Below are 27415 nucleotides of genomic sequence, written 5' to 3'. Positions count from 1 at the left end.
GATGAAGACACAGGGATCATTCTCAGAAAATGAAACTGGTTTGACAAAGTGTCAAATTATACTTATTGATACAGTCCCCAAATAATGTCCTGATTCACCCCTAGATTTTTGTAGAGAAATGTCCAGGAGTCATTTGTAATGACTGAGGACACCACTCGAAGTGAATGGGTGGGTGTGGGGAGACAACAACAATGCACAGAACAATCTATGACTTGTTTCCCACAAACACCAGTAGTGTCCCCATTGGGAAAGATGATATGCTATAACCAATTCAGAGTGCTCTTACCTTCACGTTCATGCTGGGCACAGATCTCTGTAAAATACTATTATGCTCATAATATATGTCTATGAAGCACTCAGTACAGCTCTGCCTAGCCCTTTTCGAAACCCAAACCTTTATCTAAGGAGGAAGAAAACTTTCCTCTTTCCTATCTCAGTTTCCTCACTGGTCTAAGTCTGCACATAGGGCCTCTGAATGGTCCCATCACTATTTTCTTAGTAGGAGTAGTTATCAGTAGCAAATAAATCACTCTTGCTTTTCAAACAAATGTTCTAAACAGAAATAATCTGAATTCCTTTGAAATACATATATTTCGGCAAGTGTGCCTTTGAATCCTTAGTGATTTGGAGTTTTAAGTTTTTATTTTTCACAAAAATATCTTTTCTTTGCTTTTGCCCTGCCACTCCAGAGCTCTAGCATTGAAAACAGAACCTTGTGTTCAGAAAACCTCTGCACATTTATTGGCCTTGAAAGTATGCAGCACATCTAGCCACATAATTGAAAATAATAAGGCCACGATAAATGGGATGGCCCCAGGGTAAAACACCCAAGGGATTCAATTGGTGTCACTTTGCATCAATGTCCATGCATCATGGTAATTGAGGTAACATAACCAATTACCACATTTTAATTAGAGTTCTAAGAACTTGAGAAAATTTGCGATGATGAGACAGCTCACTTTAAAAAAGAAAGATAAAGAATGAAAGAAAAGGGGGGAAAAATCTACATATTATGTTACCCAAAGCTTGTTTCTTGCAAGCAGAAGTTTTATAAAATGATATTTTGTGAGTCTTTATTTCTAATGCTTTTTCTATCTCTCAATCTTATTATTTGATGATGCATTTTGAGAAACCAAGTATTTTAAAATGCTGTTTTATGACTAAAGTAATAGTATTCTCACCCTAATATGACTGATGATTTTAGAAATTTATGACCAAAGAAGTTCTCTAGAATGTGGCCTTGGCTTATAATTTCATTTACCATCTAAGTGTTTCTCATCATCATAACTTGAGGATTCATTCTAAGTTTTAAGTCAATGTCTGGACACAGTGACACCTTATTAAATTACATATTTTCTGGCTCTGGTTGCTAAATAAAAATAGACCTAGATTCCACCATCCTTCAAAAAAAAAATTAAAAGCAGAGAGAATTACTGCATTTAGAAAATAATTTTGACTTGTGGCAATTATTTTTATAAGGCTAGAGTTTAAGTGAAAAACCTCCTGTAAAATTTTAGTGCTGCTACATAATCAAGTAATTATGTAATTACTTGTACTTAATTACTTACAAGAGAGATGGTTGTTAAAAAATCTTTATACATGTCAAAAACAGCTTTCTTCTTTAGAGTATTTCCAGCCAAGCTTCAAATACTAGAAGCTCTTTTAAAAGTGATTTCCAATAAATTTATTTTTCTTTCACAAATCCCTTACCATTTTTCTTCGAATATATGAAAGTGCATTATATACAGCTCTACACGCCCTCCCTCCTTCTTCCACTCATAATAGCCAAAAAGGAAGGCAAGGAAGGAAAGAAAGAGGAAGGGAAGGGGGGAGGGAGGGAGGGGGAAAGAAAGGAAGAAAAAAGGAAAGAAAGAAATGATTCTAAATTACAGTTGAAGGGCTTCATGTTGAATATAAGACATGTGCCCTTAATGTGAGGATTTCCAGTAGACAGAGTAGATTTTCAAGGGAAGTTGAGAATTTCCTTTCCTTGAGTGTTGCAGTGGAATGTGATGACTAAGAGCTTGGGCCAGACTTTGCCACTTAGTAGCTACGTGATCGTGGCAAATTATTTAACTTTTCTATGCCTCCGTTTCTTCATCTGTAAGATGGAGAAAACAATAAGACCTACCTCAGGTTATTTGAGGTTTAAATGAATTAATAGGTGAAAAGTTCTTTGAACAACTGTTGCCGCAAAGTCAATAGATGTTAGCTGCTATTATTATTTATGTTATTGCAGGGACCAAGTCTTATTTATCTTTGTAATTGTCTGTAAAGTAATACATGTCTGGAATACTAGGCAATTAATATATTTTTGCTTAATAAACACATGAACAAATGACAGAGAAATGAGGAGTGGAGGAAATCCTGTTTTAAGTGATAGAGTACGTGGTTGACATAACCACCCATCCTTATCCTCCTCCTTTCCAGCCAGAATTGGCCAAAGCTAAACCAGTTGAATTAAAGCTAGACACACCCTCTGAGCACTAGTTGATTTAGTTGATTTTCTCTATTCTTGTATTTTCAATTTCATTCATTTCTTTTCTAATTTTTTATTATTCCTTTTCTTCTGCTTCTTTTAGGCTAAAATTGCTCTTTTTTCCTCAGTTTCCTAAGGTAGGAGCTTAGGTTACTGATTTTTAGATCTCTCTTCTTTTCTAATGTATGTATTTAATGCTATAAATTTCCCTCTGAGCACTACCTTTGCTGCATCTCACAAACCTTGATACATTGTATTTTCCTTTTTACTTAGTTATAGATATTTTTAAATTTCTCTTGGTACTGCTCCTTTAACCTATGTGTTGTTTAGAAATGTCTTATTTAATCTCCAAATATTTGGGGATTTTTCAGCTGTCTTTCTGTTATTGATTTCTAGAAATCATTGTGGTCTGAGAGCATACATTGTATGATTTCTATTCTTTTAAATTTAAGGTATGTTTTGTGGCTCAGAATGTGATCTGTATTGGTGATTGTTCCATGTGAGTTTGAGAAGAATGTGTGTTCTGCTGTTGTTGAATGAAATATTCTATAAACATCAAGTAGATCCAGTTGATTGATAGTGCTGTTTAGGTCAGTTATGGTCTTACTGATTTTTTGCCTGATTGATATATAAAATTACTGAAAGAATACTGATTAATCTATCAATTATTGAAAGAATAGAGCTAAAATCAGAAGTCCTCAGCACTGGTTGAAATCCAACTATAGTAATGGATTTTCTATTTCTCCTGCAGTTCTATCAGTTTTTGCCTCATGTATTGTGATGTCCTCTTGTTAGGTACATACATTTTTAGGATTATTATGTCTTCTTAGAGAATTGATCCCTTTATTATTATGAAATGTCCCTCTTTATCTCTGATAATTTTCCTTGTTTTTTGTCTGCTATGTCTGAAATTTGTATAGCTACTCCAACTTTCTTATATTAATTTTAGCATGGTATATCTTTCTCTGTTTTTTTAACCTTTCTGAATCTTTGTATTTAAAGTGGGGTTCTGTAGACAACATATAGTTGGATCTTGTTCTTTTACCTACTCTGAAAATCTCTGTCTTTTAATTGCAGTGTTTAGACCATCCATATTAAAGTGATTATTAGTATAGCTGGATTAATATCTGTCCTGTATGTAACTATTTTCTATTCATTGCATTTGTTCTTTGTTTCTTTTCCCCCTTCTTTTTCTGCTTTCTTTGATTTTAATGGAGCATTTTATATGAGTCCATTTTGTCTTGTGTTTCAGCATACCAATTATACTTCTTTCTAAAAAATTTTTAGTTGGTTTTCCTAGAAATGGCAATATACATTTTAAACTAATCTAAGGCTGCCTTCAACTAACACTATACCATTTCACATGTACAGAGCAGATAACTTATAACAGAGTATTTTCAATTCCTGCCTCCCATCCCTATGACATTGCTGTCATTCATTTCCCAAAACATTGTTACTATTACTGCTTTAAATGAACAGTATCTTTTAGATCAATTAAGAATACAAAAAAGGAGAGATTTTATTTCACCTTTATTTATTCCTCTCCAATGCATTTTCCTTTATAGAGATCCAAGTTTCTGACCTATATAATTTTCCTTCTTCTTTTAACATTTCTCACCGGGCAGGCCTGCTGACAATGCATCCCCTCAGTTTGTTTGTCTAAGAAAGTCTTTATCTCTCTTTCTGTTTTGAAGGAGAATTTTCTGGACATAGAATTATACTAGTGTGTTTTTTTCTTGTGATAATTTAAATATTTCACTACAAACTCTTTTTGTTTGCTTGGTTTCTGATAAGAAGTCCACTGTGATTCTTGTCATTGTTCCTCTACAGATGAGGTTTTTTTTCCTGTCTGACTTTCAAGATTTTCTCTTTTTCTTTGGTTTTCTGCAGTTTGAATATGATATGCCTGAGTGCATATTTTTTGGTGTTTATCCTGCTTCCTGGCTCTGTGGTTTGGTGTCTGTCAGTAATTTTGGAATATTCTCAGCCATTGCACTTCAAATATTTCTTGTCCTCTATTCTCTCTTTCTTCTCTTTCAGGTATTCCAGTTACACATATACTGTACGCTTTAAAATTGTCCCAAAGTTCTTGGATGTTTCATTCTTTTTTATCACTTTTTTTCTCTTTGCATTTCAGTTTGCAATTTTTTATTGACCTATCTTCAGGTTCATCAATTATTTCCTTGGCCGTCTCCAGTCTACTGATGAGTCCATCAAAGGCATTCTTCACTTCTTTTACAGTTTTTTTATTTCTAACATTTCCTATTGATTCATTCTTAGAGTATCCATCTCCCTGCTTATATTACCTATATATTCTTGCATGTTGTCTACTTTTTCCATTCGAGTCCTCAATATATTAATCATATTCATTTAAAATTTTCTGTCTGTTAATCCCTAAATCTGAGTCCTCTCTCACTCTGATTCTTGTGCTTGCTTTGTCTCTTCAGACTGTGTTTTTTCTTGCCTTTTAGCATGCCTTGTAATTTTTTTGTTGAAGGCTGGACGTGATGTATCGGGTAATAGGAATTGAGGTAAATAGAGCATTAGTGTGAGGTTTTATGTTAATCTGGCTAGGAGTTGAGATGTATTTCGAGTTTGCCATAGCTGTAATTCTTTTATGCTGAACTTCAAATTCCTTTAAGGTGCTTGCTTTTGTCTCCTCTGTTGTCTTTGAGGATTCCTAAGAATTCTTCCTCAGATATCTTGCAGCTCTTTTATCTCTAATCCACTGTTATTATACCAGAACCCTATTGGTGTAGTGGTAATCAGTGGAGGGGGAGAAATGTTCTATAACTTTAACTCTCAGTTTCAGTGGGCGTATGCCCTTGGGCTGTGACCTTTATAAATGTTTCTTATCTTCCTTTAGATGAAACAGAAAATTTCGAGGGAGTAAAGTCAGAGACTGCCCTTCCCCCCGAGTGGGATAAGGCTCTGGCAAACTTCTTTTCCCCAGCAAAGTAGGCCTTTGTTGTGGAGAATGTTTGGGGTGTATTCCACGGTAGTTTACTCTTCCACTCCCATTGTCAGAATCACAAGGGAATCTTTCTTGACTCTTTACTGTGAGAACCTGCTGGGGTTCCTGGAGGTAAAGCCCACGAAAATGTGAGGGCAGCCCAAGACTATGGTCCCTAGGAGTTTTTCACTCTCAAACTGTCCACGTGCAGCCTTCAACAATTCATTAAAATTACTGTTTAAGAGATGCTACCAGTTTATGGCTCCAGTGGCTTCTGCTCCATGTAAGTAGATCTCGTCTGTGATTCTCTGCATTTACCTGTACCTACAGATTTCAGGGTAAAAGTTTGCCCTACAACCTCAGTTCTCTGGGGAGTCCGAGAAAAGTCATTGATTTTCAGTTTTTTTAGCTTTTCCTTCTTTTGAAGACAGCAGTGACAACTTCCAAAGCTCTTTACCTGTCAGAGCTAAGATCAGAAGTCCTCAGCACTGGTTGAAATGAAGAGTTCTAACCCAAGCTAGGGCTCTGGAGCTTAGCACTAGGTGCAGAAGAAGGGCAAACCTGATCCAAGGCCGCAGGATGTAAATCCAGGAGAAATCTAAGAAACAGGATCGGGGTCAAGCAGGGCTAAGAATCCAATTCTTGGGAAGCATCAACGCAAAAGGCCTGAGCAAGAGGATGAAACCCAGGTTGCAGCAGAAGAGCTGCAAGCACAGTGAGCCCAAGGGCTATGAGAGTGATTCCTGAAGAAGTGAAGACCTTTTTAATAGAGAATCTGAAGAAGTGAAGACCTTTTTAATAGAGAATCTGAAGAAATGGAACTGTTAATGGTGCAAGTGGGTTTGGGCTGGAATGTAGTGTCCCATTTCCCTTAGTAATTTTTCTGTGAAAATTCTCTTTTTTTTGTTCTGTGAAAACTCTCTTTTTTTTGTTCTCACTATGCTAATTCTAGTCTACTCCTATTGCCACAGCCTGATGGCTAGAGTAGACTCCTTGCTAGTGCTTATTTCCAAGTAGCCCCTCCAGTCTACCCAGCATACCACTGTCTGGCTTCAATGCCTGAAATGCTGTTGTAATGATGTTATCGCACTGAACAGGGATATATTGTAGCTCTATTTTGCTTTTGAGTCAGAGTTTATAACCTCCCAAACCTCTGTAGACTGGCCCCACGCTGTCAACCTAAATAAGGAGGTAAACTGAGGCAAGCTCTAATTGCCAGAAATTGAGTTTATTTGGGAAAAGCACAGGAATTACAACTCAGGAAATGCATGCTGTAGCAAGCCACAGATGAGTTCATTGAAATTATGTATTTATGAGCAAGGAATGAAAAGAGGGGGAAGTCCAGCCAGAGTCCAAACAGCAAGCAATGGGTTCATTGGCTTGAGGATGGGGAGGGATTCTTGGCAGATGTTCATTGGTCAGGAGAAAAGTCTTGATCTTCAGTTCTTAAGTTCTGTTATTCTGAGGGATCATGCGTGAGAGGCCTCATTTCATATCCTCTGGTTCCCATTTTAGATTGAAATTCTTTCACACTGCATAAAACTTTTGCCCCAATAGTTGTCCATCTAGTTAGTTCTAAATATCCAAAAAAATGGGCAAAGGATATGATCAAGTGATTCACAAAGTAATAAATAAAAATGGTTACTAAACTCATGAGTAAATATCCAGTCTAACTAGTAATGAAAGAAACGCAAAGTAACACAGTCTGTCAGTTGCTGTTTTTTTACTCATCAACAAGAGGAAAAATTAATGACAGATTGCAGTGTTAGAGAGGGATTACAAACTGGCATAATCTTCAGCTATTTATCAATGTCTTAAAAAGGATTCACACCCTTAGGCCTAGTATTTATCCTTCTCATTTTACTCTCAGAAAATAATCTGAGCTATTTATATGAAGATGCCTATCATGTTTTATTTACAAAACCAAACAATTGGAAACAATACGGATTTCTAATAATATGTATTTTAAGTAAACATTTAAGCAAATTGATGGAACATTTAAAACCATTAAAAATCATGTTTTTCAGGTGCTATTGGTTTTACTTTCTAAATAGCTCTAAAGTCCATCCAGTTTTCCCTAACTGTACACCACCTTAGTCCACGCTACCAGCATCTCTCGTAAAGTGTTTAGGATATTAGCTGGCGCAGAGAAAGTGTTTAATAAATGTTAATTGTTATTATTCTTATTCTTACTTGAACCACTGCAGTAGCCTCTAACGCTGCCTTCCCCGCATCAACTTTTGCCCCCTTTCCAGTCTGTTCTCTATCTGCAGCCTGTGTAATCTTTTAAAAACACTAATCTGATCATGCCACCTTGCCTCTTCTCCAGACTTACATCCAGTCACATTTCCTCACTCTCAGGCCAGACCCACTGCCTGCTGTCAGGCCCTCAAATGCAGCGTACTCCTTCCTGCCTAAGAGCATTGTTCCTTCTGCCTTCACCACTCACTCACCCATACTATGAGTTCTCTCCCAGAAAATTCTTATTATCCTTCAGAAATTAGCTCATGAGCCACTTCCTCAGGCAAGCTTTGATTGAATTCCTAGAGTAGATCAAGCCAACCTCTTATATCTTATCACAGATTGTAATCTCACCCACTAGGTCCTGAAACTAGACATCGTCTGTTTTATTCAGTCCCAGGCATTTAGTAAATTGTATTGAATAAATTTGCTGAATACATATTTACTGAATGAATGAATGAATGAATGAGGTTGTCTAAAAAGTTCATATTAACTTACTTTAGATCTGCTTATTTATTTTTTCTTCCTATATCAGACTGCCATTAATTCAGTCTTCATTGACCCACTTCTTCCCCTTCTCATATATTCATGGTTTTCCCAACCAAAGAAACCTCTAATTATATTTATCTCATGTATAGCTGCCCAGCCATGTACCCTGAATCAGTTAGCAGCGAGGTAAGATAAGATAAGCCCTCATCCCTCCTGGTGTGTTTGTGAGGGAAGGGAGGGGAGGATGGGGAATGCAGGGTGGGGCCTGGGAAGAGCCCAGGCTATTTGCCTTCTTCAGTGAGTAACCTCCTCCTTCCTTCCCAGTATGCAAATCTGTGCTAGCATTTTCTATATGTCATGACTTGAAAAAGGTTGAGAAGCACTGGTCTAGAAATAATAGGTATTTAGCCTCAATACCAACCTGCTGATCATGAAGCAATAGTCACATTTAAATTTTGATTGAAGAGAAAACATTTAAGTGGAAATACCACTGGGGTCAAGCAATTTTCTTATCCCACTGTAGAAAGATCAGATTTACTCTAATTTTCCTTTATATTCAGGTCTAATAGTTTAAGTCTGTTGTTTCACTTGAATTGTGTTTATGATTTTTTCACATGTAAATGACTAAGTTTGCTGACTGTCAAAGAAAAGATTCTATGTTTAGTCATCCAGGGGGTTAAAATTGAAATACCAATATTGGAAATCTAATTCTAGCATAAAGGAATGTAACAGTGCAAAATAGTATAGGCAGACCCACAGGCCCTAAGCCTGAAAAACTAAAGCTATTTAAGGTAGAATAAATATTATTTCCATAGCCATACTACCATCAGTGTATCACTGCTGATTATGCAAGTATTGGGTTCTGAATAATTAGCCTGTTTGCAAGGATGGTTTGTTGTCTGATTCCATGGGGTCGTGGAATCAGATGGAACTGAACCTGTAGGCAGATAATCAGGAAGTACCTCTTGAGTCCTTGCTATATGCTCAGCATTGTTCCGAGACTGGTCTACACAGAAGTAGTAAAGGACGTGATCTTCACTCTCAAGGAATTGGCAAGCTATATGGAGTGAGAGTAAGATAATATTGACATAGATGAGACAATAATTATTCCAAACTGTGTTTGAGCTGAAAATGACAGCGCCAATTACAAAATTAAATACAAAGCTGCACGATACTCAGGTGAGTCTGCTCCATTCACCTTTATATCTGCTCAGTGGTTGGGCAGTACTATGTAGTAAGTATTCAGTAACATTTGTTGACTGAATAAACAAAAGTAAATACTAAATTATGTGGTTCTATCAGTAGTATAAGAATCAAATGAGAGGGCAATCACTGAGGGCTGAGTATCCAGAGAAATCTTTATAGGGGAGTTTAAGACTGAATTTTGAGAGACTTGGTGAGGGCAATAGAAACCACATTCATTCATTTATTCAAAAAATATTTATTGTATACCTACTATGAACAGAGGCATGGTGACATAAATGAATGGGGAATATTCATGAGGCAGTTACTATAGTGAAGGTCAGCTTTAGGGGAGCATTAAATTAAATTTCAGTCATTTTTATATGACCAGATTATGGAATGCCTTAAAAGTCAGTCAGAATAGTTTAGAAGAGAAAATAGCACTGAAAGTTGGAGTGTTTTGTTTGTTTGTTTTTAATGAGAGGAGTAATACAATGAAAGGATTTATTTCAGGAAGCTTGGTTTGAAAGTGGTGTGTAGGATTATCCTGAACACATTGCTGTCCCTTCTGTTTTTAAAAAGTCTAGGGATAGATTTTTTCACAAACTTCCATGGGAGTTCATGAGAATGCTTAGTTGCCCTTTTAATAACAATCCTTCTGGTGTATCTCACTCACTTTTTCTTGTGGCAATGTAATTCTGTTTCTTGAGTTTGGAGTTGTGGAAATAGAGAACTTTTTTATTGTCCTAGTCATAGTAACTTTCCAAATGCTATATAAAATAAGTCTTTATATAGCTTTTTCCTCACCTGGTAAAATAACTCCAACTTCCTTGACCTTTCTCTAATGGTTTGTTTCTTCAGTGTTAAGAGCATTCCTTGACTATTAAATTTTAATGATATCTAACTAACTAGATTCTCCCACATGGCCCTGATTTCTTTCTTTGTTTTTATAGTTAAGCAAGAGTAGGCATAATGACAATTACTTCTAAAGATTAAAGTGCTAGAAGCTCCTAAGATAATCCCATTTCAGGATTTTTGTTTCGTTGTGTTTTTTCTTTTATTGAGGTCACATTGGTTTATAACATTACATAAATTTCAGGTGTACATCATTATATTTCACTTTCTGTATAGACTGCATCGTGTTCACCACCAAAAGTTGCCATCTGTCACTATACACATGCCCCTTAACCCCTGTCACCCTCCCCATCTTATCTTCTAACCACCTATCACAAGAGCAGTTTTCGCTTGTAAAGAAAAGTCAACTCTGTCCAATGCAGGGTAAAGAATTTTTAATTTGGTGAAAGCTAAAATATCCTGCATTTTCTTTATTCCTCACCCTATCACCATCATCATTTGTTAAGTGTTAATTTCTTAGCTCTTCGTATAGCTTTTGTCATCCCCAAAGACTAGAAAAGGAGTTACAGCATAATATATCCAGATAAATATCTGGAGAGATATCCCTTCCTGCCTAGGACTCTGATACATCTTGCTATGAACAAGAAGGGTCAACCAGTTTGTAGCAATCAGCAAGTGCAGGAATGAGGAGAGAAGATAAGTTAGCTGAGGACTCTAGGCAAGTCCCGTCCACTGGATGATGTTTTCTGATAGAGCTTTAATGGGCCCAAATGGCCTGCTGGACCTCCTGAACCAAGGATCCCACTCATGGAACTTGAATTCTCAATTAAAGAGCACAGTGCTCAGCTGAAATTATCAAGGATGGAGAAAGGGCTCGATAGGAATTAAGGTATCTTTGTGTATTAAAGGTTGTTCCTGTAAAATCACTAACCCATCTCATTTAAGTTGACACACATTAAAATTGGTTTAACTCACAAGACAAAAGCACAGAATCTTAGGAGATCCAAAATAACCCATGCCTTTTTGCTCTTTTCTTTTCTTGTTTTACAGTCTAAAACAACCCACTTCAAATAAGGAAGGGAGTCCAATTTTCAAAAAGCAATTCTTCCTTTTTTTTTTCTTTCTGAGTGGCACTCATACAGTAGCAGTGGTAAAATAAACAACGATGTGTTGGATTTTGTTTCTCTTTATCTATATGACATTTGTGTCATCACCATAGCTCTAATCCATATTCAGGTCTTCATGTTTGGTGTGCAGTAATATGTAAATTATCTCACCAGCTGCATGGAGCAGTGTTTGTTTATTCTATTTCTTTTGGCACTGCACAGAACTGAATTTCTGCCAAAATGGGGCTGCTTCAGGGAGCACTAATGCTCCAGGAGGAAGTTTTGAAAGGAAACGCACATCTTAAGTCTTCACTCTGTGAAGCAGCAAAATCAAAACAAACTTTCTGTTTACTAAAATATCAGTATTATGAATGTAAAATAATGTGTTTGTTAAAATATAATGAGCACACCGCCCATCTCCAGGATGCTCGATGTACGTGGGTTTTGGAAATGAGGACACGATGCTGAGAAAGCTAGTGCATTTTTATTCTTGGAAAGAAAGTAAGTGAGATGAAACAGACAGAGACAACATGTAGAAGTTTAAGGGGGAAAGAAATATTTTAACATGCATATTAATCTCTGGAAACACATGGCATTTACATACATTTAAATGTGGACAGCTGTGGTGTTTAAGTGTTAAAAAATTTCATTAATGATGCATAGAGCTATCTACTTCTGTTGGCAGGCCTTTCAGTCTTCAATCTGACACTTCCTTTTTTATCCAGCAAGCTAATTTCCCCTCTTTTGTGAGAAGTAACTGTTTTCACACTACTGCTTACCCAGCAAGCCTCCTTATTGTTTCATGGTTAATTATCTTCTCTAGCTTCACCTTCCCTAGTGAAGGGAGCAGGACAGCTCCTCCTCAGCACTAATGAAAGCCGGGCTTTACGGGTACACTGTGTACGTAAACGCAAGGTCTGATCAGACAACACAATAAATGAGTTCCTAAAGTTTATGGAGTCACAGCTCATCTCGTGATTTTACTAAATAATGAGGGAAAATGATTAATTTGGTGGGAGGGGGGACTTTAATTTTGGAGAAAAAAATAAAGCCTTTGTTACCTTAGTATGGAAGCTATCTGCAGATAAACATAACAGGTCTCTGTTTATCCAAGTGTGCCTCATGCTTCCTAATAGCAGGGATGACGTTTGCCAGTAGAATGTCTTGCATAACGTAGACCTTTGAAAAATATTGTTGGTTTGGTCGGAGGTGGAGGTCACCTGGCATTATATTTCCCTGATTACTTGCTATTTATTAAGAAAAAAGCAGCCAAGATTTTTATGTAGTCAAATTGTGCTGTACCCCGCACCGAGTGCAGGCAAAGCAGACAAGTCACAAATGGACCATTGTCAACTGCCTGGGGTGGTCAATGCAGCAGGTCTGGCCCAGGTCACTAGCTTCACTGGCCGATCAGTGTCTGGCTTCCCTGGACTATAAACTCAGCATATTCACTTGGTTGCCAGCTCAAGGACCCGTATCTGAAGAGTTTGGAGCTTATAGTTATTTTTGGCATTGCAAAAGCATTTTAAGGGATTAAGGTGACCCTAAGTCTCTAAGATTGCTTTCTTAAATTTACGAAATGAATTCACATTTTTCCTCTAGAATAAAATTTACATTTCTTTGATTTGGGAACCTTTGATTTGGGTTACAGTTTGAATTAAGGTCCTGACATTTAAAACTCTCAAGAGCCTCCTTCGTGAGAGCCAGGACCAGCGCTTCTATTCCAATCAAGATCAAGTTTCTAAATCTAATCAGATCTCAGGATCCTCAGTATTTTTCCCTTGAGATTTCAAAAAAGAAAATCTCCCAGGGATTCTACATTTTTAAGATGTCTCAGCACTCTAGGAATCAGAAGTATAAAATCTCTAGGAAACTTACTTCAAAGACATTTATTATCTTCTGGGAAAAATCATCCTGAAATTTCAGCAACTTTTCCCGCATCAAGTGTAACTTGTACACTCTCCAGTCATTTTTATGGAGGGAATAGTGCGAGCTCAAGAGAGGTGTTCCAGCAATTCTGAGAGTTTTTAGTCATCCCTAAGTCTAATAGCAGGTATCTTTAAAGGAGGCTATTAAAACAAAGATGTAAATAAAATAAAATAAAATCAGATGTAGAAACAAGTGTTAAGCCATCTTAAGAAAATGCCTATTAATCATCGTAAAACTTGGGCCAGTTAGATTTTAAACTGAGAAAAGCAAGACAAGTTTTGGTTGACTGGCATAGATAAGATGGAAAAAAGGTTAAAATGATACATACCATTTTTGATCATTCTTAATTTGTTTATCCAAATTGGCCAACAATTTATGCTTAGTTTTTTCTCTGAATAGTGAGCTTTAATCACAGTCCTAGAATTAAAAACAAAAAAACCCCTCACACGCTGAGAAGAACAAACAATTAAGAACAATAATCACATGACGTTGGCTCTTAATGTGTACATTGTTGAGAGTGAAAAGACACAAAATTCTCCGAACTAACATGTACTTTGTAAAAGGGCACGGATCCTGAACACGGGTGAACTCTGTTATCTGACGTCTGGCTTTTTGAACAGAACTCAGCATGTTGGCAAAGTCCTCCTTGTACATTAGGCTACCTCAGGATCATGCCACGATCTTGTGCTCTTCAAATCTAGTCTGGAAGCTGGGAACCCCAGTGTATGTGACAGAAAAGCCCACTTGTTAGTAAACTTCACTGGTTTACAGGACTGTTCACCTCCTCTTTATTACGAATATGCTTTGTAGGTTTAAAAAATTGTGAGTTTTTATTAGTGGAAGATCATTATCATAAAGGAGGGACAAGGGTATACTTTTCACTAAGGCAAAGGAGAGGCAAAAATTACATCCAGAGGCACAACTCAAATGTTGCATCAACTCCTGAGAGTCACAAGGCAAACACCAAACACCTAGAACAATGCCAGAAAAATGGGGCCAGACGTTATCGTTAGGGGTAAAAATCATTTATGCAGCTTGGTGTGTGGGTCTGTAATTGTCATCCAAATAGGTTTACCATGTGGCAGAACTGAGAAAATGCCAACATTTTTTCGCAGTTGGGTTTTTACAACTTTATTGAGGTTATTTTTCTTTTGCATTTCCTTTTATTTGTTCCAGTTCTGTCTAATACTGAAGAGGTCAGATAAAGAAATTTATTTTATTTAAAAATCTCTCCCTAAGTCTTTTTTTTTAATTCATTTTTAATCAATCCTAAATTTACGTACTTTCTTGAAACTCTGGGGAAAATTTTCAGGGAAACAGAATAGTGCCTAAGTATAGAAAAATAAACCAATTTTCCTATTCAGTCTGTTCTGAGTATAATAAAAATTTCAGAATGTTTGCATATAAAGCAACAGTCAAGATAAAATAATTTATTTGCCAGTGGAAGTAGATTACGTTTCTAGTTACTTCTAGTAAAACATTCAGATTTGGGTGGGAAAGTAACTTTCCTACAGTAGATGCTTAACAAATACAGATAATGATTTATACAATAATTAACTTGTTTAAGAAACACAAAGCTTGATGCAAGGCATTCATCTGTTGTCACCTAGCTTCAATGCTACCAACAGTGAGGTTACTACACCTAAGAGTTATTTAGAAATTATGACAGTATCTAAATTTGTTTAATTTATTGGCACAAACGTTGTCTCAATCAAAATAGCACTCCTGCGGGGCAGACACTCCAGGGAAACAGAAGTCATAGGAAGGGAAGAACAAAGTGCTTATATTTTGTGCTTCCTTCTTTCTCCTATGGAATCTTGCCTTCCGCCTCACCGTCACCCTATTTACAGAACGTTAAAGTTCTTGGCAACCCATTCTTCACACACAAAATCAAACTTAAAAGTATTAAATAGGATTTCTTTTTTGATTTTAAATGGATGCAGAGTCCGGATAGGCTACCGTGTCTAGAGTTGAGGGAAGAGGTGTTAGAACATAGAAGAGTTCCTATACATTCTGTGGCCTAGATGGTTTCTCTACTTCCGTTCTCCTTCCAAGACTGGGGCTAGCAGATGAGAAAGGTCGTGAACGGCACCTGGTAGGACCACCTTCCCAATTTCAGCAGCAATTTTCTTGTGGAACCTGGATTCCTTCAGGCTACTCTCTAGTACATCCTGTGCTTGATTCTTCACCACCAGCCTCCAGGACCTGCCCTCTCTAAGGTTACAAATGACTTTCTTGCTAATTTAGTCGCTTTCCCTCACCTCCCATTCTTCTTCTTATCTTCTCTGTTCCTGTAACACTCTTAATCACCCACTACTTTACAAGTTTCCTTCCCTCAGCTCCTAGAATATGATACCAGTCCTACTTGGATTTTCCTGCCATGTTTCCTTTGCTGGTTGCTCGCTCATCCCTCCCTTGAAGGTAACCACAAGGCTCTATCCCATCTGCCTTTGCTTTTACTGTTTCCTCTTCTTGCATTGTCCCCCTCTCCCAACACTTTCTCTGGATTCCTTTCTCCTCAGCGTAGCCTATATACCCTTCAAAATAATAGACCCTCAGGCCTCTTGTGGCTAAACCCACAGCACAGGAGTCTGTAGGGTGAAAAGAGGCAAGACAGAACTGTGGGACATACTGTCATTAGCTGCTAGCTGAAGTGAATTTTATGAGGAGGTTTAGCATGAAGGTAATCAAAGGAGGACAAAATTTCAAGAAAAATGGAGTTCAATGCTACAGAGGAATCAAGTAAAATAAGGCCGGAGGAGATTCAGTTGGAGTGGGCTATCGGGTCACTGGTTATCCCACCAGAGGGTTCAGCAAATAAGGACCCTATTAACCACACTCCTCACTCCTCAAAAGAGACTGTTGCATCAAAATCAGTGAGGTTGAACTAAGAGAAGTACAATACCCTGGATGTTCTTTTCTTCAGCATTTCTGTGAATGATGAGCATGCGTGCGGACCAAACAAAGAAGCCCGTGATAAAAATTTATCCTTATTGGTGACATATGCACAGTGATATAAATGTATTCAGAAATATTATCCGCTGTAATATTTCATAAGCAAGGCCTTCAATAGAGTGGTGAAGTCCTGTTATGTCTGATGGTGTTACAGGCTCTGAAACTCAACAGGACTCAGGACTCCTATTGGCTTGTTTTGTTTTTTTTTTAAATTGAGGTGAAATTAACATAACATAAAATTAATCATTTTAAAGGGAGCAATTCAGTGGCATTTAGTACATTCACAATGTTGTGCAACCATCACCTCTATCCAGTTCCAAAACATTTTTATCACCCCAAAAGGACACCTCACACCCCTTAGGCAATTGCTCCCCATTCTCCCGCCTACCCCCAAACCCCTGGTGACCACCATTTTTCATTCTATCCCTATGAATTTACCTAGTCTGGATATTTCATACAAACAGAACCATACAATATATGATTTTTTGTGTCTGGCTTTTTTCCCTGAGCATAATGTTTTTGAGGCTCCTACCTTTTATAACTGAGAGGTAGCACCAGCTAGAAAGTCAGAAATTCTCCAAGTGGTTTTGCCATGGCAGAGTTTAACCTCAGGACCTGTCCCCAGATCCCTTTAACAGTTCATGAGACCACAGACAAGTCTTTCCTCCTTCAATTCACTCAGTAAATATTTTTTAAGAACCTACTGTCTGCCAAGCACTATTTCAGGTTCTGGGGCTCTAGTGGAGAGAGGACAGACAGAGCCCCTGCCCTCATGGAGTTTAATCTGGGAGCACAACCCCTGAGTCTCAGTAATGACCTCTCTTTTGTCCCTCGTTGCTATTATAAAATGTGCTTTACAATAACACCTAATGGATTTTTCATTTTCAGCCATTTCAGAAATCTCTGCGTAGTCAAGACGAGGCAACGTGTCCGGGTCAGGACTCATTTCAGAGAGATTTGGGAGATGACTTTGGGTTTTACCTGTCTGTTTTGAGTTTCTGATCAGTGTTGTTATTGAAAAAGAGCATCCACTAGAACAGTTTTTGATCATTAGTGTGAGATAGACTTTCAAAGCATTTTCTGAGCTGAGACAAGTTACCTTAACATTGTTGTCAATCTGATAGATAGTGAGCTGGATTTGATTGCTCTAATGTGTCAGTTGTGATAGAATTTCACAGACAATGGACCTGCATTTTTTTTTTTTTTTAAGATTATTTTCAGGAAATAGAAAGTCCTTGAGCTCTGGGCCCTGCTGAGGGCTGGGCAGGTGTCTTTCCTCATCTGGTTATTCCTGAGGGATAAGCCCAGTCACGAGATGTGAAGACAACCCACATCCCATTTACAGTGCAGTGGGAGTGGTTAAGGGGCCTAACTGATGTGTATTTCATTGAATTCCATGCTTGTGGTAGTTCTAAACAGATTAGTCAACCAACCACCAGTCTTAACGCCAACGCTCTTCTAGTTATTTAATGGTTGGCCGTCCCAGCCTCCTCTCACTTCAGCACAGGGAATATATGCTGATAGCTGTCAGTCATTGTACCCCTGTTTTGTGTCAGGTCCTCCTCATAGGGCTTTACATACATTTTGTCCTTTAAAGCTCCCAACAATCTCCAAGGTACACACAATGTGCTGTGATTATCTTGGATATACAAATGATGGAAATAAGAGATGTTAAGTAACTTGTCCCGGATCACAGAGCTAACATGTGAGAGGGGAGATCCAGGATTCAAACCTAGATCTGTTTGAGTCTCTGCCCCAAATCCCAAAGTGGTTGATAAACAGTGAACATTTTTGCTTTTTATCCTATTTCTTTTTTCATCTGTATTTTTTCTTGCTAACTCTGAATCGATTCTCTTTCCAACAAGAGGCAGAGTACTGCAAACTCCGGGTACTCATAAAAGCTGTCTTTTCATTTCCTGAGGGCTAGCTGTTTGTTATGGTTGTTGATGTTTTTGTTTTTAAAAAATTTCTACCCCAGTCTAATTTAGGAAAATAATTATGCATCTAATGCTCAGACACTTTGGTTTTAGATTTGGAGGGCGGTGCTAGGGAAATTGTATCAGAAAAACAAAGTGAACATACGTGACTGTTGGAATTTTCCCCTTGTTTAAATTGATTTCCCCCCATCTATATATTATTTTCTCCCTCTTGTCCAATGTTCCCCTCAAATTTTCATGAGGTCTGTTCTTTGCCCTAGGGTAAATATGCATATTTTTATTCAATTACAGTTAATACTGTTTATGTTTTTGTCATTTTTATTTATTTGTATGTTTTTGTTGTATTCTACTTTTCTACAGATAAATCTCTCCTCCCAGGGCCTTGCAGGTAGCATTGCTCAATAAACTCCTGGTGGAGGATAAACAAAGGGAACACAAATTGCAAAATGTCCTAAAGGTTTTGCCCTTTCTGAGCACCAGAAGTTTGACTAGAACACTCAGTTCATTCTGGTCTTTTCGAGATTCTTTAGTTTTTCAAAAGATACGATCTTTTAAAGGAAATTAAAGGAACCTAGAGATAACTATATCAGATCTCTGTTGGATTGTTGTTTTATAGAATGTCGGGATCCTTCATCTCTACTCTTTAGCTGGTAATGTGTTTTCCATCTCTTATAAAAACCCACCATTTAACCTAAAATTTTAAGAAAATCCTAGAAATGCTATCCTGGGAGACCTAACTCAGTTAAAGCCATGCAGGTACAGAAGGAAGTTAATTCAAATATGTATTACTTGCTGCAACTGGAATCTTGGTTCTCTTATCATCATCATCATCATCATCATCATCATCATCATTTCTCGAGCCACTTTTAGTTACTTTCTCTGTATACATTGTGCTAATATAAATAACCTGCTTCCAAGAATAAAAATAAATTAGCACCAGTTAATTCTACTTGTTTCTTGAGCAGATCTGTAAAGACGTGTGTGTGTGTGCATATGGGTTTGTGTGTAATAATTTATATAGAGCCCTTGGTTTAGGCCAAGATTCTGTACCAGTGAAGCAAATTTATGAATGAAGGACACTTGTAGAAATTAATTTAATTTAGAATTATTGCTGGAATTGCAGACTCTCTACTGGAACCTCATGCACTACTCACCATCCTTTTGGTTTCAGTCAAATATTCTTAGATTTTGTCTAAATTCATTTTTGATTTATCACTTTATCAAAGACAGGAACATTTGTGCCTTTTTTAAAAAGATCAATTTTTCTAGAAAAAACAACACACAAAAAATGCTTAATTAGCTTGAGTATTATTGGCTATATTGGGCTATCGTCAAAGAGACCATTAGATCAAATAATTTTCCTGCCAGTTACATCACTCTATACATATATCTTTTTTTTCAAGGACAACTTTTTAGTTATATAAATATTCCAATGTCCTTCCTGTTGGAAACTTTCCCCCTTTTCTTACTCCCAGGGTAGGTATTATGTTTGAGGTTAAATCTTGAGGAAATGGAGATTTTATTGAAAATATTGATAGAAGTTAATCCACAACAGAAGGAAGTGAATGAGGGCAGAGTGAATAGCACGTCTTTAATATGTAAAATTTAAAGTCTAATATGAATGATTTTCCAATGGACCTTGTCAGATATTCCCTGGAATTGATGTACAAAATATTTCAGAAATTGTAATAAATTTAAGAGAGTTATAGAGAGAGAGAATTAAGATGGGAAAAAGACAATATTACACTCAAAGGTTTAATCTTTTCCTATGGAAATTTTCCTCTCCAACCACTATATTGAGCAAAGAGTTGTTCTTTTAGGTGCTGCTGTAAGTTTTACACTTTCTCAGGCTTGCATGTGTAAAGCATAAAGGCAGCATTTGGTCAGAAAATGACTGCATCGTGGAAGACAGTCCCAGTTACAGGTGTCACTGGGGCTAAGCTCCCGGCAGACATCCAGATGGCACAATTCCTGTGTCTAGTGTGAGCCCCCAGGTTTGGGACTCGCAGGGAAAATCTGTGTCACTAAATGTTAAAGTCAACCAGAGAGTTACAAAGAGAAAGTTACTCGGAAAGACTAGTTCAATTATTTATCAGCACTCTCAGAGTACAGTGTCAGCCAAGATAATATTTGAAATTAATATACTATTTGATTAGACTGATTGGTTGTTCCTATAGCTGAAGATTTTCACTTTCATTAGCCATACTAACCGGTCATTAGTGCTTCCTTTATCAGCACACAAAGAATAAACAGAAATTCTAATAAAAATTCATCACAGTGAATGTACTCCATACCTAAGCGAGAGTGGTGACTGCCAGTGTACCAGATTAACTGTTGTAGCATTGGCAGTGGGAAAGATTTCTGTAATAAAATTTAAAAATATCCCTTAATTAATGTTTACTTTGTAACTGGACTCTTTTAAACTTAAGTAGGCTATACAGATAATCTCTTACATATCCAGGATAATAAAGTGCTAATGGGTATCTTATACTTCATGTGTTTGTGTGGTATCCTTTAACTATTAGTTTCAGGAAGGATTGAGGGCTTCTTAGGAAAGTTCTGCTAATGTGCTGCTGGTAAAGCCCTTTTCCCACTACTGAGGAATAAAAGCATCATGGCCTGTTTTTCAACCAGACTGTTAAAATAATTCTGAGTTGTAATACAAATATGCTGACCTGTTATATTGTGTGCCACCTCTCTCTCCCTGCCATGTCATGAATCCTTCGTGGTTTTAAAAGCAAATTGAAAGGAATGATGAGAAGGAGAGAAAGAGGTAGGCAGGGAGAACCCTTTATGAATTGACTCAAGGCCACTCTAGAGCAATTCTTCATGCATTAGGAATTATAGCTACCTTATACTGACTGCCTCCTCAGCCCTTCACAAGCACTAGCTCATTTAATACTCAGAATTATCTCAAAAGATAGTGCCAGCCCCCTTAACAAGTGAGGAGACTGGTGCTTAGAAAGGTTAAGCAACTTGCCCAAGGCCACGCAGCTGGTAAGCAGCAAAGTCAGCCCTTCAACGCTCGCATAGTTCTAGAGCCATGCTCCTCCGCCTGGCTACCCTGCGTAAGCACAAGCTGAACTGCAAAGTTCTGTTTGCATTTCTGCCTGTAGGTAAGCCTGTCAGGGCCTGCAGGACCTATTTCACTTCTCTTGGCTCCAGTATGAATCCAGACAGCTGGACAGCAAGTGAGGATGGTGAAGGAATCTGGACAGAGTCCAGGAGCCCATTCAGCAACTGTTTCCCAGAATGTGTCAAGCTCTACCTAAAGAGGGTTAGCACCAGGAAGTCCAAGGAAGGATCAAGGGTCCCAACCGTGCAGGCAGAGAGCAGCATAAGAGAATCTGGGCTATTTCAGCCTCAAGAGTCAGAAAAGTCTTCAGATAGTCATTATTCTAAGGCTGGAGGTGGGCTGGAGGGAGTGCCTATAAGAAATAGGGGCTGGACTGACAATAGTGAGACAAGTTAACAAGGGTCAAAGTGGAATCTCTGTTATAGAAAGAGATTGGGGAAGAGAGGGCCTGAGAGAACTGGGATTAAGGGGCTGTCCTGGAGCACTTGGTCCTGAGACTCAGGGTCCAGGAAGATGTAGGTGAGGAAACCAGTCAAGTGTTGTTCAACTTGGGTCTGATTGGGAGCAGAACCAAATTCTGAAAAGGCAGAGCCCTGAAAGGGAAGACAGAGGAAAGGAAAGATAAGTGAGAGCCTCTGGACCATGAATGGCTCTACAGGTGGCTACAGCTCTATCCTATTTTCCCAGGCAAAAGCTGCTTCAAGTGGACAACTCAGGAATAGAGGCAAGAGGGGGTTCGTCATATGTGGCTGCAGATAGTATTCCTCTATGGACTCCAGAACTCACACAGGATCAGAGTGAATGTGCCTTAAGAGATGTTATAGGCTGTACTCTCTTTACCTTCATTTACCTGACAGTTTTATCTTCACCCAATCCAAAGTTAAAAATGTTGAAGAATCAATACGAAATGGTTAATTCCATAAATTACAATTTGACTGTAATAATCTTACATTTTAATCTATGTTGTTACCTTCAGTGACAAATTACTATTGATAGAAAAGCCTGTTTCAATAATTTTGGATGTTATTCCGGAGAGGAATAGAGCTAATAATTATGCTATCTTTCAAATCCATGCTTGGGGCAAATTTCATTCCTGACTCTTCCAAGAGATTTTGAATGGATAAAATTTTCATGCTTGTGTTCCCTAATTCTTCTTTTTCCCTCCTCCTACACAGGAAACTTTGAATGTCATTGATCCTGGCTTGATGGACCTAAATGGGATGAGTGAGGATGCCCTGGAATGGGATGAAACCGACATAAGTAACAAGTTAATTAGTTTTAATGAAGAAACAAATGACCTTGATCAAGAACCCCAACCTGTCATGCTTTCCTTAAGGCTGGAAAAGACAGGTAGTGAGGACCCTGGTTATGAAGAAGAGGCAGGTGACCATGGGGAATCTCAGTATGCCTCAAGTATTACTGCCCCCTCCAGTCCACACATTTACCAAGTGTACAGCCTGCACAATGTTGAACTCTACGAGGACAACCACATACCATTCCTGAAAGACAATCAAAAGTTCACGAGCATGACACAGCCTAGTGTTTTAACTAAGAGTCTCAGTAAAGACTCTTCATTTTCATCTACCAAATCTTTACCAGATCTTCTAGGCGGTTCCAATTTGGTGAAGCCCTGCCCATGCCACGGAGGAGACATGAGCCAGAATTCAGGCAGTGAGAGTGGAATTGTCAGCGAAGGTGACACTGAAACCACTACCAACTCTGAAATGTGCTTGCTCAATGTGGTGGATGGGTCCCCAAGTAACCCTGAAACTGAACATCTGGACCCACAAGTGGGAGACGCAGTTAATGTGTTAAACCAAAAATTTAAAGATGAGGAGGAACGCATGAAGCTTCCAAATAGCTCTCAGTCATCCATTTCACCAGCAGGTTGTGTAAATGGAAAAGTTGGAGATTTAAACAGTGTTACCAAACATACCCCTGATTGTTTAGGAGAAGAATTACAAGGAAAACATGATGTGTTTACATTTTATGATTACTCGTACCTCCAAGGCTCAAAACTCAAATTACCAATGATAATGAAACAGTCACAAAGTGAAAAAGCACATGTACAGGATCCCCTGCTTCATGGTTTTTATTTTGATAAAAAATCCTGCAAATCTAAACATCAGGCTACAGAGTTACAACCAGATGCACCTCCCCATGAAAGGATTTTGGGAAGTGCATCCCATGAAATGGATCGCAGTTCATATAAAAGTGGTGATGTAGAGAAGACACTCACTGGCATGCAGAATGCCAAACGGCTCTCCCTTTTATCTCACAGTTCATCTGTTGAGTCCCTTTCTCCAGGGGGTGATTTATTTGGATTGGGCATCTTTAAAAATGGCAGCGACAGCCTCCAGCGAAGCACTTCTTTAGAAAGTTGGTTGACATCCTATAAAAGCAATGAAGATCTTTTTAGCTGTCACAGCTCTGGGGACATAAGCGTGAGCAGTGGCTCAGTTGGTGAACTGAGTAAAAGGACATTAGATCTCCTGAATCGTTTAGAGAATATCCAGAGCCCCTCAGAGCAAAAGATAAAGCGAAGTGTTTCCGATATCACTCTCCAAAGCACTTCCCAAAAGATGTCTTTTACTGGCCAGCTGTCATTGGACATAGCATCTTCTATCAATGAAGACTCGCCAGCATCTCTTACAGAACTTAGCAGCAGTGATGAGCTCTCCCTTTGCTCGGAAGATATTGTGTTACACAAGAACAAGATCCCGGAATCAAATGCATCGTTCAGGAAGCGCCTGGCTCGTTCAGTGGCTGATGAAAGCGATGTCAATGTCAGCATGATCGTTAATGTCTCTTGCACCTCTGCTTGCACTGATGATGAAGATGACAGTGACCTCCTCTCCAGCTCTACCCTCACCTTGACAGAAGAAGAGCTATGCATCAAAGATGAGGATGATGACTCCAGTATTGCAACAGACGATGAAATTTATGAAGAATGCAACTTGATGTCAGGGCTGGACTATATAAAGAATGAACTGCAGACCTGGATTAGACCAAAGTTTTCCTTGACAAGAGATAAGAGAAGGTGTAATCTCAGTGATGAAATAAAGGGCGGTAAGGATGTAAGTAGCAGTGAGATGACCAATCCCTCCGATACCCTGAACATTGAGGCCCTCCTAAATGGCTCCATAAAACATCTCTCTGAAAATAATGGAAATGGTAAGAATGTATCCCATACCCATGAGTTAGGGATGAAGGGTGAAAATAAGAAAAATATGTTCAAAGTTAATAAAGATCCATATGTGGCTGACATGGAAAATGGCAATATTGAAAGTACTCCAGAAAGGCAGAAGGACAAACTGAATGGGATTTCAAAGGAATCAGAAAATCTTGGTTCAACTGGGAAAAGGATTTCAGAGAGTGAGCATTGTAAGTGTAAAGCATTTGTGGATAGCTCAGATGACTCAAACATTGCTGGAAAGGAATTTGTTCCCCAAACTGTTAGACATCTTCCAAAGAAATGTCAAAACCACCCCCATTTAGAAAATCAATGTGCTGCTTCTACTCCCACTGAGAAGTCTTGCCCAGAACTGCCTTCAGAAACCAGAGTTATCACTATACAGGACTCTGATGGACTGAAATCTTCATCTAATGATGCACCAAGTATGGCTGGAAAATCTGCTGGTTGCTGCCTCACACTTGAACAAAATGAAACAGAGGAAAATGCTTCTCTCAGCGACAACATTTCCTGTTGCGACTGTGAGCCAGATGTTTTCCATCAAAAAGATGCTGAAGATTGTTCAGTACACGACTTTGTTAAGGAAATCATTGATATGGCCTCAACAGCCCTAAAAAGTAAATCTCAACCTGAAAACGAGGCAACTGCTCCTACTTCATTAACTCAAATCAAGGAGAAGGTGTTGGAACATTCTCACAGGCCCATCCAGCTGAGAAAAGGAGACTTTTATTCCTACCTCTCTCTCTCATCTCATGACAGTGATTGCGGGGAGGTCACCAATTACATAGAAGAGAAGAGCAACACTCCATTGCCGCTGGACATTACCGACTCTGGCTTAGAAGACAAGGAAGATATTGAGTGCTTCTTTGAGGCCTGTGTTGAGGATGACCCTGAGGGAGACGAGCCCTCTTTCTCCAGCGTTCCTCCAAATGCACCCGCAGTTCCTGGTGAAGCTGCAGTGCTGCTACATGCAGCAGGCTCTTCTCCGTCCAGTGATGTGTCTCTCTCAGCTGATGATGCAGACATGGTGGCTCGTTCACATCCTCCCCCTCAGGAGGGATCTGACGTTGCAAAGGAAGTGGATGTTTTACCCCAAGCTTCCAACGTCTGTGGGGAAAGCTCAGAGTTAACTACTCCTCCAAGGCTGGGCAGCGAAAAGGAGAGTTCAGAAAACCTGAGTGAGTGTGGAATGCCAGAAGAACATAATGCTGCTTCAGCCAAGTCTAGAGTTCTAGGACTCTCCTCGAAGGCAGAGCAGCCAAAAGACCAGGCTGCACCACATCCCAACCCCAAAACTTTAACCTGTGAAGAAAATCTTCTGAACCTTCAAGAACGACAGAAAAATATGCACAGGTAGAATGTAACCCTCTCCAAGCATGAAAATCATCTCATTGAAAGGTACGTATAGTCCTCATGTTTTTAGTATATAGATTTAATGTATTTTAACATATATATTTAATATTTGCATGTATATACGCAAAATATGAGTTGAGTCAGCAAAGCCATAATAGGAGAAAAGACTAGTCAGAATGACTGATCATGGCCGACATTTATGTCAGTAAGACATTTAGGTGGAAGAACGGCTCCACCAACAATGCAAGCAACTGTGAAGCAGAAGTGGGGGAAAAAAGTCACAATTCACATTTTTAATGATATTATCTTTATTACATCATTCTAGCAAGAAGAATACAAAATTTGAAGAAGTAGCCAAATAATTTAGGGCCTCAGATTCTTCCACTAAGGGAGGAAAAAAGGTTCTCCAAATTGCAGTTAGACTCTCTGATCAAAATGCATGCAGATGACAACGCTCCCCACATCAGTTTCCTGCGCCCAGAACTGCCCACTGCCTTCGGTGCCTGGAGATGAACGATGATTAGGTTCAAGACTGCATCTCCTGATCTGGGCCTTCCTTTTATGCTTCTGTCTAGTGCAACTATCATCACATTTGCTTCCCCAGTGGAAGGCTGTGTTGTCACTGCTCCTAATCACAGCCCAGTCTGAGGATAAAAACAGGAGGGGAAAGTTGATGGTAAAGAAGAGGCTCTGATTTATCCACACACAGACTGAGAACAGGCCCAGAAAGCAAATGCAGAGAGAATACATGACAAGTTAATGGCGTTTTGATAAAAACAGAATTTTTGAATTTTGCCTGAAGGTGACAGGCTGATTTCCATCAAATTTTTTAAGAAAGTCATTCCCCTCTTCATATTTAATAAGACAGCTATTGATTGATAATTCTGAGATGATGATATAGCTCTAAAAGTGACACAAAAATTCTGTTATTTCCCATTTCTAAGCCCCAGTGATGAATATACTTTCTCAATCAAGTTTAAAGAAGAAAATTTGAGCTTTTGAATGTGAGAGTTGTATTTAACCAAAGTAGAAGGTGCCAAATGCCATATCCACCCCCCACTCCAGAAGCTTAATGCTGTAACCTAAACTCGTGCTATAGGAAATGAATTACAGAAGCAATCTACCCTAATTTGTTAACTTATTCAAATAACAGTTATTATACTTAACTATGCTAAAGATTATCTTTTTTGTGGCAGATTGTTTATTTTTTGATGAGCCTAATTACTGATTTTCTAAAAGTAATTTACATTTATTACAAATACATCTTTTAAAATGTGACAGATAAATGTTGTTCCCATAATGTATTATGAAAAAAGTTACTATTTAAAAACACATTATTTAATTTGAAAGATGAATGGCAAACATCATTATTTTTTTTCCTGCAACACCTGTGCCCTAAGCTCATTAAAATGTGTGATTCTGTGTAGAGCTGCTAGAAATGGGAGTGGGGGGGAATCTATACCATATATATACCATAAAAATAAACTCAATATGCAAAATGGAAGAAAGGCATCCTACTTCCTAATATAGCTCAACTAATTTTCTATGTTTCAGACTCTATTTACAATTGGCTGCAAGTGAGAACAAAGTAGGCGAGAGAGAAATGTATTTTCTGTGAAACGTGTCCACCCTGTAATCACATTCTCCATCAGTATGCAGTAAAACTG

The 27415-nt window shown here is 38.4% G+C and overlaps 1 protein-coding gene across 2 annotated transcripts in view; it reads left to right on the top strand.

The window, feature by feature from the left end:
• AKAP6 (A-kinase anchoring protein 6) overlaps positions 1-27415 on the top strand; it is a 438207-nt gene that overhangs the window by 406233 nt on the left and 4559 nt on the right. For both annotated transcript variants that reach the window (XM_058540747.1, XM_058540748.1), the window contains one exon: positions 22378-25793. In XM_058540747.1, the coding sequence (XP_058396730.1) occupies positions 22378-25752 (3375 nt within the window). In that variant the 3' untranslated portion in view covers positions 25753-25793. The remainder of the gene's footprint in view (positions 1-22377; positions 25794-27415) is intronic.

Source organism: Diceros bicornis, chromosome 5 (assembly GCF_020826845.1).
Source record: "Diceros bicornis minor isolate mBicDic1 chromosome 5, mDicBic1.mat.cur, whole genome shotgun sequence".
NCBI lineage: Eukaryota > Metazoa > Chordata > Mammalia > Perissodactyla > Rhinocerotidae > Diceros > Diceros bicornis.
This window is presented reverse-complemented; position numbering and strand designations above follow the sequence as displayed.